This window comes from Chlorocebus sabaeus, chromosome 21 (genome assembly GCF_047675955.1).
Source record: "Chlorocebus sabaeus isolate Y175 chromosome 21, mChlSab1.0.hap1, whole genome shotgun sequence".
Classification (NCBI taxonomy): Eukaryota; Metazoa; Chordata; class Mammalia; order Primates; family Cercopithecidae; genus Chlorocebus; species Chlorocebus sabaeus.
The window spans coordinates 19,812,240-19,828,023 of NC_132924.1; the positions used below are offsets into that span (position 1 = coordinate 19,812,240).

Sequence of the window (15,784 nt, forward strand, 5' to 3'; positions counted from 1 at the left end):
TATAGCCTAATGTCTGGGCCTATGCTCTTTCTCTAAACTCTATGCCTTCTACTAGCAAGCTAAAGAAAATTACAATGTAGGTATAGAACACGTAGTGGATACTCATATTGTGTGTATGGAGATTTTACTTTTATATACTTAGATGTACTGTTAATAAGGGGTTGAGGTGTTAAGAGAGGTACTGCACACCAGGGTGGCTTGTGAATAAGAGTTGATTGAAAAATGGTAAGAGTTGATACTTCTACAGGTTGAAAAGCATGCCAAAGCAGAGGGGCTTGCTTTCCACCTTGGTTTGGTAGGACAAACCTGGAAAAGCCCTGGGCAATGGGCCTGCTAATTCTCTATGATGTGGGGAACATGAGGGAAGGAAAAGAATCATGCATTCTTCTGACTAGCTTACTTTTAATTGCCAAGCAAATGCGTCTGTGCAGTGAAGGCTAATTTTTAGACAGTATTCGTTTCTGCATTCCTGCAGACAACCTTGGATAAGATCCAATGGACATGTCTTATTCTGTCTTGCCTTTTCAGTGTTTAGCACAGTAACTGTCATATCATAAATAAGCTTTGAGTGAATAGTGAATGAATGAGTCAGCTCAGCAGGGACTGTGGGCAGATTTCCAAATGGATAGTTTTGCCTACTTGCCTGCCTCCTTCCTTTCTTCCAGTAGTTCTTGAGAGGTGCCTGTGCTTCTGTGATCAGCAGTCACCATCCGTCTCTACACACACAGACACAGACACAGACACACACACACACACACACACACACACTCTTAATCTATTTTTAACTGCCAATGGAAAGTTCTTCTAGCACTTACCATGTAAGACCCTACCTTAGCAATGTGACGAGCAGAAGGCCTTCAGGGAGAGCCATGACCGTGGATGTAGTTCGGACTGTGGCTGGTACCAGAAACACTTCTCTACCTCCCATCTTCAAAGGATTGAAACACTTCTCTACCTCCCATCTTCAAAGGATTCCATTAAAACAAATTGTCAACTTTTCTCTGAATATTAAAAATACTTTCTCCAAATCCACTTGAAATTCAAATACATTTTATTGTATCTGTGACTATTTTAACGTATATTTTAGTGATCAAAATTATATCAGAATTTCTAAACTTGAATGCCAGTTCAAGAGCTAATTGTTCTCATGTTCTGGATCAGACTTCGGTGATGTGGAGGAAGTATGGTTGCTTTCGTAGGGCATTGAGGACAGAGACCGCCCATTCAAAGTTGGATCTCATTTTTCATTTACAGTTTTTATTGTTCTTAACTTTTGAATTTTCTCAGAATCACGCTGCATGTTCAGATCCTCTACTAGAGTAATACCTATATGCGTGGGCTTCATGTGGATTGCTGAAATCATACAAATTAGGAAATAAAGGCTAACATTTTATGTACTTCTAGATAATAGTACTCCTAGTAGCTTGATTTTTCCAACAGGAAAGTTTGTGTCTACCTTTGTAATCAGGGAGACTAAAAATTAAATCTTCTCTGTTCTTCTTAGGGATAGTCATCTTTGTGTGTGTGTGTGTGTGTGTGTGTAAGCAAGCATTAAGCGCCCTAAAATTACCTATTCGTCCTACCTTTCAGAGTTTTAATAGCAAAATAAGCATTATGTTTTCTTTTTATTTGGAGACAGGGTCTTGCTCTGTCACCCAGGCTGGAGTGCAGTGGCACAATCTCAGCTCACTACAACCTCTCAGGTAGCTGGGACTACAGGCATGTGCTAATTTTTATTTTTATTTTTTGGTAGAAATGAGGTCATACTATATTGCCCAGGCTGGTGTTGAACTCCTGGGCTCAAGCAATCCTCCCGCCTCAGCCTCTCAAAGTATTGGGATTACAGGTGTGAGCCACTGCACCCAGCCCAAAATAAGCATTATTTTGACAACAGGTTGAATAGTAAAATTGCTGTTAGTATAAAGAGAAACTATCCATTAAACCTCTTTTCTGAATCTGGCAGAAAACCATGCCCATAGGTGAGGGAATTTTAATGCTCTGGGATACAGTCTGGCTTCTGAAATCCTTAACTTGGAGATAAATGCAATTACAATGGATGGTAATGCTTTCTCCATATGCTAGACTTGTAGGAATGATCCATGCATATGAGTGACGAATTTATTTGATCCTTCGGAGAGGTTGCATTTATAGCCCCTTTCTTAGCTCCTCTGGCCTTTCTATCTTCCTCATCTAGGAGCCAGTTGTGGAACAGGAAATTGGGATTTAACTGCACCTCCTTTGGGGCTAGAGCTCAAATCAGAAACCTTGGCTCTTACCATGTTTGCTGGATTTGTTCATTGCAGAGATGAAATAGAAGGTGCCTCTTTGGAGAATGGTTTTCCAAATAATTTCGTTCCATGATTACACAGTTAAAATAATTTTGCCTATATGTGTTTAATAGTCTTTTTTTTAAAAATTATCTCTAGAATAGATACTACTGAATCCTTACTTGCTTAACTCTTTGTATCTTTCTTTTTGGTAATTAAGCCCCTAGTCAATTTGCTTAAAAGGAATTTACTGGTTTTGTTGTCATTTGGCTGAAACAAAGTTGATATTTAAAAGGATATGGTAAAACATTAAATCTGCCCAGTAACTTGTAGAAACGATGTGCACAGGGTCTTCGAATGGCTTGCAGATGTCACTTTACATCTCCACGTAAAATCGCAATGGGACTTAAATACAGGTCACTCCAGGAAAGAAACTCTGAGAATCTCTTTAACAAAAGGCACCTTATTAGATGGTAAGAGAAGCCTCTTAAGAGAGAACAGTTACATTTTCGTTTTACTAAAATAACTTAGAATTCAGAAAACAAAATTTTAAGAGAAGAAGCACTTTTATGGTTTCTAGAAGGAATTAGGGGCCTATCTTCGTCTGTTTCTGTTGCAAAAACAAAATATCTTAACGCTGGGTAATTTATAACTAATAGAACTTGATTTCTCACTTTCTGGAAGCTGGGAGATCTAAGGTCAAGACATCAGCAGATTCAGTATCTGGTGAGGGCTCATTCTATGCCTAATAGCTGGAGCCTCTGGCTGTGTCCTCACACAGAAAGGGAGAGGGCTTCCTCCAGCCCCTTTGTAAGGTCACTAATCCCATTCATGAGAGCTCCGCCCTCTTGACCTAATCACCTTCCTAAGGCCCCACCTCTTCTTTTTTTTTTTTTTTTTCCTTTTTTGAGATGGAGTTTCACCCTTGTTGCCCAGGCTGGAGTGCAATGGTGTGATCTCAGCTCACTGCAACCTCCGCCTCCCGGGTTCAAGTGATTCTCCTGCCTCAGCCTCCCGAGTAGCTGGGATTACAGGCACCTGCCACAATGCCGGGTAATTTTTTGTAGTTTTAGTAGAAACAGGGTTTCACCATGTTGGCCAGGCTGGTCTCAAACTCCTGACCTCAGGTGATCCATCTGCCTCAGCCTCCTAAAGTGCTGGGATTACAGGCGTGAGCCACTGTGCCTGGCCAAGGCCCCACGTCTTAATACACCTACACTAGTGATTAAGTTTCAACGTATGGGTTTCAGAGGGGAACACGTTCAGACCATAGCAGGGCCCTTAAGGCACTTTCAAGAATGAGGATGCTTCATTTTGACCTAAATAATATAAATAACATCAATCAATATTATGAATATTTACTTCTTAGAAACTCTTCTCAAAAACTCACATTTCCTTCAGTTTTTAGGTCACCTTAATAGTAAGTCAGTCCTGTGATTCTATTTATATGAATTTGAGCCTGCGACACGTGCATTCCTTAGGGTAGGGTGGAGAGTCAGCTAGATAAATTGTATCACAAATTTTACATTTATATCTAATTATTATATAATCCAAGGTAACAGCAAACCTGAAAAGATAAGAGATTCTGAATTAACAGTGTGTCCATTTTTCATGCATCTTTAGTAAATTTTAGAGTATATCATGGATTAGAAACTATCTGCTTTTTCAAATCATGCACTATTTTGCATACTTGAACTGATGTTAGTGTATGATGTTTTTTGGTTTTGTTGTTAACAACTCTGTACAAAGTTCAGGTTTCTCCATCTTTCCACTCATCTCTACAACTTGGACGATGAGGAGAGGGGAATACAGAGAAGTTGTCATTTATGTGAGGTTCCCAGGTTGTTAACTGAGGCCAGTATGAAACCCACCGGGAAATAGTGTATCATAAAAATATGTTCCACAGCTGGGTGCAGTGGCTCATGCCTGTAATCCCAGTACTTTGAGGCTGAGGCAGGTGGATCACAAGGTCAGGAGCTGGAGACCAGCCTGGCCAATATGGTGAAACCCTGTCTCTACTAAAAAGGCAAAAATTAGCTGGGCGTGGTGGCGCATGCCTGTAGTCCCAGTTGCCCTGGAGGCTGAGGCAGGAGAATTGCTTGAACCCGGGAGGTGGAGGTTGCAGTGAGCCGAGATCATGCCACTGCACTCCAGCCTGGGCAACAGAGCAAGACTCTGTCTCACTCTGTCTCAAAAAAATAAAATATGTTCCACTTTGACTCAACCCATCTGTGTGTGTGTGTGTGTCTGTGTGTGTGTCTGTGTGTGTGTCTGTGTATGTTGTAGCAGAAGTTGTGATTAAGATGCAGTCTTGTGCTTCAGTGGAAAAACACTTGCCGGGCCCTACCGCAATCAGTCTGAAGGAGAGGTGTAGCTTGGGGGAAGTCAGATTCCATTCTACCTGGCTGTTCCTTCAACCTTCTTCCTATTCTCCCACAATTTCCTGGTACTAGACTTCATCACCAAGTATACTTTTGTGAGTTTTTCTTTGGAGGTGTGGGGTGAGGGGGCGGGTAATATCTTTATTGAGATATAATTTATCTACCATGTAATTCATCCATTTAAAATACACAACAATTCGTATGTTTTGATATATTCTCAAAGCTGTGCAACCAATACCACAATGAATTTTAGAACATTTCCCTTACCCTACAAAGAAACCTCATACCCTTTTGCTGTCATCCCCAATTTATCCATTCACCCACATTTTTTTATATATAGATTTACCTATTCTAGATACTCATATAAATGGAATCATGTAGTATTTATCTCTTTTTTTGACTGGCTTCTTTCATTTAGCATGCTGTCAAAGTTCAACCATGCTGTAACATGTATATGTATTTCATTCCTTTTTATGGACTTTTGTTTTTAAATGTGAAATGATAGTGTTCTGCCGCAGTGAAATCTAGTCCAGCTTTCCTTGGGGGTTCTGGGGAGGTGATGGGGTGGGGTGGGGACCACATCCAAATCCAACATTATAAAGCTCTTTGTTAATATAAAACATTTACCTTGTTAAAGAACTTTGCCTTTCTTACACATAAGAAAAAATAATTTTGTTACACATTTGTACCTAAAAGCAGGATTCAAATAACAGCCAGGAAGAAGTCCATTTATTTATTCATTTTTAACCAAAAAGCATATTTTTTATCTCATCCTAATTCTTAATATTCACAAATCAGAAATAAGAAATTGCTTTATTTTTATAAAGAGAATGCTGGTTTGTACCCAAAGTCTTGAGCCCTCTTGGTATTTTCTGGTATAATTTTATAGTTATGTCAGAAACTGAAAGATGCCTTGATATTTTTATTAACCAGTTTGAATTGAAACAGGCATTTTGTGAAGTCTCAGGGAGATCCCTCCCACAGCAGGCTGTTTCAGGTTTTTAAATAATCTGTTAGGAAGGAAGATTGATGGGTGCCACCAAAACAATTTAAATTATTTTATTTATCTAAAATTAAAGTGCATATTGAGATATAAGGCCTATTTCAGTCCTGATAGTCTGTGATTCATGTTTTTTTCTGTGTCTGCCTAGTGAATCCTTTAGGAATCCAATTACAAGGTATCCCCAATATAATCCACATCATGACAGTTGTGAAACTTTCAAAAATGTTATATTTATCAAGTAATACACAAAACTGGAAGGTATAGACCTTATTTCAGGCAGAAAGGTTTGAGAGATTCTTGTGGAAAGTTTTCTTTTAGGCAAAGCATTTCAGTCTTTCTTGCGAATCAGTTTTAACGTAAATTATATTTAATATATTCTAAATTATTTTCCCATTTTTTTTCTTTTCAGAAATATTTCTGGACTACTACCTAAAGAGTAATAGGCTTATAACATAAAGTCAAGAAACACTGAAAATTGAACTTACTTGAAATTGTTTACTTCTTTATATCCCATCTTATGTCAAAGTAGAAGGCTGTCTTAATATCTTTTCCCAGCAAATCCCATAGAAGTTTCAAATTATTGAATCCTGTTCAGTGTATTAATTAACTCAAGCCGCATTTATGAGCTAACCTGGTAGAGTAACATAAAAAGATTTTGAAACTATTAAACATTTCCAGTTTGATGTTCTGAGAAGAGAGTGTTTAAGTTTTATTTTCTGCCTTTTAAAAATACAATCACCACAACAAATGGTGGCCTCTTAATGGTTCAAGAGAGAGAAATGTAGCAAAGGCATGAATTGGAAATAAAACTGGGGGTGGAGCAAGTGTGCCCAGCCTTCCACCAGTGACTCACCAGTGAACTCAGTGAACTGCCAGCCGGAAAGGCTGTTCCGTTTTCTTAGATGTTTATATATGGAACACACTGCTTTCTAAGCCCTTATTCTATTTTCTATGAAGGTCGTAACACCACCTGTGTGTGCACATGGGTGTTTGTGTGTATGTGAGAGAGATCATATATATTTGAAAACTGTGACCATATATTTTGCTTTTACATGTAGCTTGTGCTGTGATGAACTCGGCAACGTACTTTGTAGAAACCCTTTTAAATTGGTAAAGCAGTTCTGTGGAATTTGAGAAACATTAGATACTGACAGAAAGACTGGCGTGAAACGTACATGCACAGGGGAGCTGTCTGGAAATTGGTGAGGGTTGAGCCTGAAGCTTTGCATTTCCCCCCTCCACTGTTTTTAGCGGTGCTTAAAGGTAATATTTTTTATTACAACCGTGGAATTCACCTTCTTGATGTTAAGAAACTGGCTGATGTAAAGAGTGGACAGACTTTTGAGGCAGCCAGGTGTGTATCTATGGATTAGTGATTCCCTCGGGCAGGCTTTGAATGGGGATGTGCAGATCTGGCACACACACATTTGAGCCATGTGGTAGCATTCTGAAGAAGTCACTTAGAAGGGAGGACACTTATCGATCCAGAGAACTGTGTTTCTGAGTGGGAATTTGTGGAGAGGAGACTGAAGGAAAGCAGAAGTGTACTTCCCAGCCTCATGAGCTGCGTGAATGGCGGCTTTATTTGGAGAGCTGCGAGCCATGGACTGCATGCATGCTTTCATCTGGAGGGTTAGGAGCAGACCGAGGGAAAACTGCCTGCTCTGAGCTAATAGTGAAATAACAAAGTGAGAAGAAAGGACCCTGATTAGCTCAGTGAAGTCCATTGTGGCATCTATTTTGCTGCTAGTGAAAGAAAAGCTTCACTTTCCCGTTTCTTCCTGTAGCTCTCCAAGCCTCCTTGGTGGACATCCAGGGCTCGGCTTCCCAAAGAAACTCCCTTAAAAGAAAGAAGCACCTGCTGCCTCCTTGATTGCTAAACCGGCTTGTGATTTCTCCCACCATTCTGTGGGCTCCCAGAGCCCCAAAGGAGTGGAAGAAACAGTGGAAGAAATACTGTCTTGGCTCATTTTGCTCCCATTCAACGACAGTTAAAAAAACATCACTTTGTTGGTTTGCTATGGGCTCGTGAGGTGTTCACTTCCTCAGTTACCAGTTCCCTAAGGCTAATGCTTGCAGCCCCGATTGGAAAACTGAAGACACAGACCCACTGGGAAGCTCAATGTCGGGACTTGGCTTTTCTGGGGAAATTGCCTGGTCCTCATGTCCTGGCCCTGTTTATTCAGACAGGGAGAGTTCAGAGTGGCCGTGCCGGGAGAGTTGGCATGCCACATTGTAATTTACACCATCTATCTCTTTCTGACTCTCGGGCCTCTGGCAAATTGCATGTCTATGTGTTGGATTAGTTTGGAATTTAATCATGCATTATTTTCCCTCTAATTAAATTATTTATATATTTGATTAACATTTTCACTGCTGGGAAGTCAAATTTTCAATGAAACCACAAATAAACTGGTGCCCATTGAATTTCAGGCCAGCTTCATACAGGGTCAGTTCATCCACTGAATGTTAAGAAATCATTGCCTATCACTTTTCTTATCTACCTTGGATTTTGGTGAGAAAAAGAATGTGTTTTTTTACTTAGTCCTAGGAATATGATACAAACAGTGAAGTTTGGCCTAATGTATAGCCCTCCCTTCCTTGGGGTACCTTTTATAGCGCAGGATCCTGATTTTCAGTCCTTCCTGCTGCCTTTTCTGTTCTCTGGCACTAGAACATACCTCCTTCTAATTTTGCATTCTCAGGCTTGAGGGCTCACCTGTCAGATATTAGTATGAGAAGGAAACAGAGCTCATCCAGTTTGGGGGTTAGCAGTCAGTGGCCCATAGGCCAAATCCTGCTGCTTGTTTCAGTGCAGTCTATGAGCTAAGAATGGTTTTTGTACTCTTTAAAAGTTGAAAAAAAGGTCAAATAATATTTCATGACACATGAAAGTTTTCCACATCCATAAATGAACAGGTAACCCATTCATTTAAATGTTGTCTGTGGCTGCTTACAGCACCGTAAAGTCTCTAAAATATTTACTATCTAGCTTTTACAGAAAATGTTTGCCAACACCTGATCTAATTCATTACTCTAATTTTACAGATGAGAAAAGTAAGGTCCAAATAGGTGAATTGGTCTGTCAAAGGTACACAACTCATCAGAAATTGGTCTGGAATGCATCCTCCACTGCCCTCCAGCGCTCTGCCTACCGTGATATAGGCCCTCAGATGAACACTCGCTGCAGAAGGCAATGTATTTTTTTTTTTTTTTTTTTTTTGAGACAAGGTCTTGCTCTTCCAGGCTGGAGTGCATGCAGTAGTGTAGTCCTGGCTCACTACCACCTTAACCTGGACTCAAGTGACCCTCCTGCCTCAGCCTCCCAAGTGGCTGAGACTACAAGCCCATGCCACCACACCCTGATTTTTTTTTTTTTTAAGATGGGGTCTCTCTATGTTGCCCAGGCAACATAGAGGATCACTTTGAGCTCTTGGCCTCAAGTGATCCTCCTGACTCAGCCTCCCAAAATATTGGGATTACAGGTGTGAGCCACCATGCCTGGCCCAATGCAGCTTTTTAAAGGAAAGTAAATATTTAGAACACATGCACATGTGAAATCTGTGAGTTCTTAGAATTTTAATTTTCACTTGAAATCTAGTGCTAGGAAATATGTTAAGCTTAAAATACATTTGAACTACTTAAATAGGCAGCAAGATGCCTCCCTTTTTCCTTAAAGCAATTGATTACATCCTCTGTGCAGCATTTAGGTAGTAAAGAAGAGGAAGATTGACTTGGTTCCCCACCCTCCTAGGTGTAGAATTTCATTTAAAGAAAAATAACTGTGGTCTCAATGCAAGTTTGAACTTAAGAGCAGTTCCAGAAAATTGCAAAAACATATCAGCTGGGGCTCAGGTCTAAGGGAGTGGAAAGGGAACATTCCCAAGATGCTAACTGTACTGAAAATGAGGTTGCTTTAAGGGCCCAGCATAAGTTCCCCTCACCCTTCCCCACATGGAGAAAACACCAGGGTGTTCATGCTTGCTGACTGACGTGGGATTTCCCCCCACTCAAATTTCCACACATTGTCTCAGTAGCAAAGGTAGAAGAAGCTGGGCGTGGTGTAGATACGAAATGATTGGGATTTTTCCAGGCACTGCCCTCCTCCGCTGGTTGCCAGTTCTCCCTTCTCTGCTCAGTGCTGGAGTCCCTCAACACCATTGTAGGCAGAGTCTACACCTTCCCAGTCACTTTGGATTATTAAAGTGTCCAATTTAAACCTCCAATGTCAGGTCCAATCCAGAGCCTTCCCTTCCCTGTCAGCAGCGAGGCACAGGCCTCAAGGAAACTGGCAGGCTGTTTGCCCTCCCTTTGCCACCTCATCTAAAGGAGCCAGGGCCTGGGAGTGCCTCCAGGAGACGCCTTCCCTTTCTTTCTAGGGTCCAGCTCCTCCAGTGTGTTGGATGAGACAGGAAAGGAAGAGATGAGAGTCTCTTTGCTGGCTGCTGTTGGCACCTCCCTCTTAGCCACCCCTGCTTCCTTGAGTAGCACCAGGTTTCCCTGATGCCCTCCTCCTCAGGGGCAGACATGCAAGCCTGGCTTTTCCCTGGGGTGTATGTGAGTTTTTACGCAGGGGTATTTCCCACATCCTCACTGCTGGAGACGTTACTGAGCACACAGCATTTTAGGTGAGCACTGGCAAGCTAGCCCAAGCTTACCTACCTCATGGATGTCCACTTGACCCACAGAAAACTCATGCTTCTCGCCATGCCAAGCAGTGGCAATCTCTCCTTGGCCAGTTCTCTGCTGTCATGCGTGGCCCTCACCCTGTTCCTCAAAGGCGCTAGGCTCTGTTCTTCTGCAGGTACTTCTGTGTCATCGGTCTGCTGTAGTGTCCCATTCTCCCACCCCATCCTTCCCTGCACACCTGGTATGTCTACTCATCCTTCAGGTCCTGCTCTAAATGCTGCTTCATTGGAGAAGCGGACCCTGATTCCTGATGCTGCACACTGACTTAGGATCCCATTACATGTTTTTATAAAACCCTGTTATTTCCCTACATAATGCCCATCACAACCATAATTGTATAGTAATTCAAGCCATGACCGGTTTCCATCTGATAGACTTAATTCCTTGGGGGCAAGAATCGTTTCTGTCATGTTCCCCAGCACAGTGCCTGGCGTGAGTGGCACCCAGCACATCCTCATAAAAGCACGAGAGAGAACAGGGAACTAATAAGACATGGATCCAGCCTTAAGCAGTTGGCTCAGCACAAATTGTAATTCAGTTTCCCAATTTTAACTTTTCCTTTCTCCCTCCTGTGTTCCTTCCTTATTCTTCCCATTCCTTCTTTCTCCCTCACTCTCTGCTTGCCTTCCTTGCTTCCTTCCTCCCTCCCTCCCTTCCTTTTTTGCTTCCCTTTCATGTGCATTAATCCAAGGATCCAAGCTTTATTTCCAGTGGCTTAGAAAACTGAACCAAGAGCAACTGTTATGGAGTGGTTTTGTGTGATCACTTGTTTTTCTCCCGTTTGAGAATCCATAGAATTCCTCTGTAAGATGTGAGCTTGGTTTCCAACGCTGGGCTTCAGCACACATTTGGGAAAGCCCTGGTCTTGTGTATGGGCTACAAAGATGTACTAGAAGCAGACATGTGCGGATTGAACATTGTCCCCTGTCCAGAACATCTGTTCTCTTCCTATACCTGTGTGCATCATCATAACTTTTAAGAAACACTGACATGGAGCCTGGTTGGCTTTTCATAGGAAACCCACATCTGTTTGCCGTGGGGTTGCTCCCCCACCACTGCCATTTCTGTGTCGTTTTGGAGCTTCTGATGGGACGCTGGCTGTCTCCTCGTGTGCTGCATTGTACCACTGACTCTCTGCTGTTCATCAGATTTTTCTGGGAGCTGCTCCAAGGAGAGGAGATAGAGAACAACAATTTCTTTTCTCTGTCCTCACCCAGTTTTAAACTCCAGAAACAGCACAGAAAACTTTATTTTTTGTAAAACTTTTTTTTTTTCCCTAAAGCGGTAGGCCATCTAGTGGAGTAACTGGGAAAGGCCCACTCTGAGGGCAGAATTTCACCTTCAGACCCACAGCAACCACCGCTTTAGGAGCCCTGGACTCAGCAGGAAAGTAATGAGAGGTTGTGTCACTACCACGCGAGGCATGGAGCCAAAGGGAGCTTTCTCTTATTGAACGAAGTTTTTTGGTGATGTATTTCTGTGTATACTTGAGAAAGTGTTCCCACAAGCCTTAAATTAAGGCAAGTAAAATGCAGAATCACCAGAAAATAAGGACCAACAGCATCAACCTAGAATACAAATGTCTTCAGTAGTCTATAGGTGGACATTGAAATAGTATGCTCAAGCTGTTGAAATTGACCTTAATTTGATTCAAATTAAGAAGCTTCTCTTCCTTTCATGCTGCAATAGGTTTCTAATGGTTCCCAATTAGAATTAATCCAAGAAATTAAATGATTCTAAAACCTTGAATTGGTAAGTAATTCAAGGAACTTCATCTTTATATTAAAAACCATATTAATAGAATTTTAAAAGTAGAAAGGCCCTTAGCAACTAGGGAATCCAGTCATTTATTTTCTACAAGAAGAAAACCAAGGCCCTGAAAGAGTAACTCATTTGTTGTTGACCACACAGTCCTCTTCCTCAGTATAATTCTTTTCTCCGCAGTTCTTACTCAGGAAGCAGTCTGACTAACCCTGAGCTAAAGTTTTGTTTGCAAGTGCTTTTGGTATTTTTGTTCCGGAATTGTGTGTTTCTGTGTGCTCTCCCTTTTTGAAGCCTGAGCCACGGTGCTAACCCATGGCCTAGCGCGTGAGAGCTGGAGAACACCTCTGCAGTTGTTTAGCCTCGATCGCCAGCCTTGGCAAGGAAAATTGACAGAGGTTCAGAAAAGTCAACAGGGGCTCACCTCATTTAATAACTAGCTGGTCCCAAACCTGGAATAGAACCCTACTCTTCAGATGGCCAATGTACTGTGGTATATTTCCTGGGATGTCAGGCTCTATCCCGGTCTTGCCACTCCCGCTCGTTAGGAAGCATGCATACACAGTTAGCAAAAGCAAATTTACTTGAGAAGTGTACTAACTAGAATTTTTATAACCTGTAATATGGTAAAGTTATTCTTGTGGTCTTTAGGATTTTTAAGATTGGGGCATTTTCTGCATTTTCTTCTGTTGCCTTCAGAAATGATGAATACATTTCCATTTGATTTGTCTCTCTTTTTCCAAACCCCAGCATATAAATAATGACCATATTCATGGAGAGAAGAAGGAGTTTGTGTGCCGGTGGCTGGACTGCTCAAGAGAGCAGAAACCCTTCAAAGCCCAGTATATGTTGGTAGTGCATATGAGAAGACACACGGGCGAGAAGCCTCACAAATGCACTGTGAGTACAAAAGTGGGCGGCAGGCACATGTGGGTCCTTCCCCATATTCATACGAGCTGTGCAAACTGATGACGCTAGCTCAGGGGAAGTGTGGTTGGGTGGCAAGAGAAGAGGACTAGAGTATTGTCTGGTGATAAATGCTTGGGTGTTTGAGTGACTGAGTTGGACAGCGCAGCTCTGAAGAGTGGCAAGGGGGCAGTGGTGGCTGGCACTGGGAATGAACACAGGGCCACCCTGCTGGCCACAGCCCAACAGCTTATGGTACTATGGGGCTCAGAAGGCAAAGTGCCAGCTTCCAACTTACAGAGTTGAAGTTGACTTTTAAAACAGCTAATCCCTATACCAGGTTTTAAAGTTTTCCCTTCCTTTCCAAGTGAGTCCTCAGGCATAGGCGTATGGAGTGGGACGGGGCTGCTGCAAGGCTGTGCATTCTTCACTGAGGTGCCCACAAGGCACACTGGGCACGCTGAGCCCTGGTACTTTACATCTTAAAGGCCCTTTACAAACATGATCAAATTCCATGTCTTTGTATGGACACAAAGCTATATTAATGAACTTTGTGCTGAATCTGAAATCAGTGGGAATTTGAGGAGATCAATGAGCAGATAATGAAACCCATTGTCCACATTGAGGGGTCTATTAAAAAAAAAAAAAACTTCAGGACTTTTACTGGCACTGAAAGCTCTTTATCTTGAACTGCACCAAGCTACATCTGAATCCCAATAAATGCAGAGTTTAGTGGACTTTTTGTTCGTGGGTTTTGAAAAGCTGCTGACCCTTGAAACGTCAGTTTTTCATCAACTTGGAGGGCGTGTTAGGCATAAGCTGCTGTTGCCATTGTGCAGAGTAATCCAGATTTACCTGTTGTCCTTAGTTTGAAGGTTGCACAAAGGCCTACTCGAGACTAGAAAACTTGAAAACACACTTGAGATCTCACACTGGAGAGAAACCATACGTCTGTGAGCACGAAGGTTGCAACAAGGCTTTCTCAAATGCCTCTGATCGCGCCAAGCACCAAAACAGAACGCATTCCAATGAGGTAAGCATCCTCAGTGGGCACGGAGTTTGCATAAGGAAACAAAGGAACCATCCCGGGGAAGGCACATGGAAGGCACAGTGTGTTCCGTTTTGTTTTCCCCTTGGCCATTCCCAGTATGAGTGGGCTCCACCCCTGCAGGTGAAGGCTTGGGCTTCCTAGGTGGGACTGGAAACTGGATCTTATTTGGAGAATAATAAGAGATGAAGAGGAAACTTCTTAAAACCCCTGTGAACTTACTAGTTTCATGTTGGTTTTGAACTGCCACCTACTGGTCAAACAGTGGGAGCATTTAACTTGGAATCTGAGCCAGTCACTCTGCCCAAAATAGCAGGAATCCATGCAAAGGATGACCCCATAAGCCCCAAGGATATATTAAGAAGTAGCATGTTGACAGCTGACAGCTTCCTGCTAAGTCATCCACTTTTATTTGCTTCCTCCAAGTGATATCTTCAAATGGTATTATATCAAAAAAGATCTTTACGGAGCAACCAGCCTTGGCTAAATGCAATTTTCAGACACTCTAAATTCCAAAGGATCTTGGAAAATGGTCTCAGAAACCCAGAATACTTTCTAGGCAGTTATTTAAGAAAACATATTGAGTAAAGCTTCCGGGTGGTTCCTGTTGTGTTACTGTTATTTTAGGTAGTTATCTCTGCTAAATTGTAGAGAGGCATAAGAATGAAAATTACTCCAAATTCATTGCTTATGTTTTAGTGTGCGTCTCCCTACAGACCTCCAACTTGGCCTTGGAGGTCTAGCTCAAATTCTGGCTTGTCTGTGAAACCTTCTCTTGAATGTATTGCAAGATTAACAAGAGGACTCCTCGCATTTTGAGTGGAAATAGGATAGTTAACTAGAATTTGTTAACATGAGACATAGTTCAGCACCACAGTGTTTCATCAGTTTGCTTGGAATGTGTTAGAGAAGGAACATTGTGCACACATGAGACCTTGGAGTGGCTGTCATTTGATCTCACCAGCACAGGTCAAACTCATTCATGATCTTTCAGACGGAGAGCTGGGCCGAAACAAAGTGAGCCATTCTGCTCAGTGGCCATTTGGCTTTCAGGTGGTCAAGATGGTTCTCACCATGTTTTCTTCAGCTGAAACTTACAGAGCAAAAATGTCCCTAAAGGGATTAACCACACTGTAAAAAGCACACTCACTCACAAACTGTCACATGTAAGTTCATATATACCAAGTTTTTGTGTGAAAAAATCATGGAAACTGGAGTTATTTGGAATCTCATTATTTTCTAACTCTTTGAAGACATTTTAAAGATGCCACATCTCCATTTTTTAATGGAAAAATGCTTTTACAGTACGCAGTAGCTGGAATATAATCTATTATACTAGTTTGTACAAAATTTTAGGGAGTCTAGAATAGACAGAAACATAGAGATAGAAAGTAGATTAGTGGTTGCCAAAAGCAGAGGGGAGAGGGAATAGCAATGACTGCCAATGGGCATAAGGTTTTTTTGTTGGAGTGGTGAAGATATTCTGGAATTAGGTAATGGTGATGATTACACAATGTCTAGAATGTACTAAATGCCACTGAATTGTGCAATTTAAAGGGATTATTTTTATGGCATGTGAATTATATTTCAATTTAAAATTTTAAGGGATTTTGACTTAACTTAGAATGTATTTCATATATTTCATAGAGTTGAGTGTAATTTTCACTAGACATTTAGTGGGCATTCGTTCCTATAGATGTTAGGCCAATGTTCTTTCCTATTATCGTAG

The 15,784-nt window shown here is 41.7% G+C and overlaps 1 protein-coding gene across 2 annotated transcripts in view; it reads left to right on the forward strand.

Annotated features, from left to right (window-relative positions):
* Window positions 1-15,784, forward strand: part of GLI3 (GLI family zinc finger 3) — a 279,045-nt gene that overhangs the window by 248,492 nt on the left and 14,769 nt on the right. For both annotated transcript variants that reach the window (XM_073008935.1, XM_073008936.1), the window contains exons 12-13: window positions 12,852-13,001; window positions 13,876-14,040. In XM_073008935.1, the coding sequence (XP_072865036.1) occupies window positions 12,852-13,001; window positions 13,876-14,040 (315 nt within the window). The remainder of the gene's footprint in view (window positions 1-12,851; window positions 13,002-13,875; window positions 14,041-15,784) is intronic.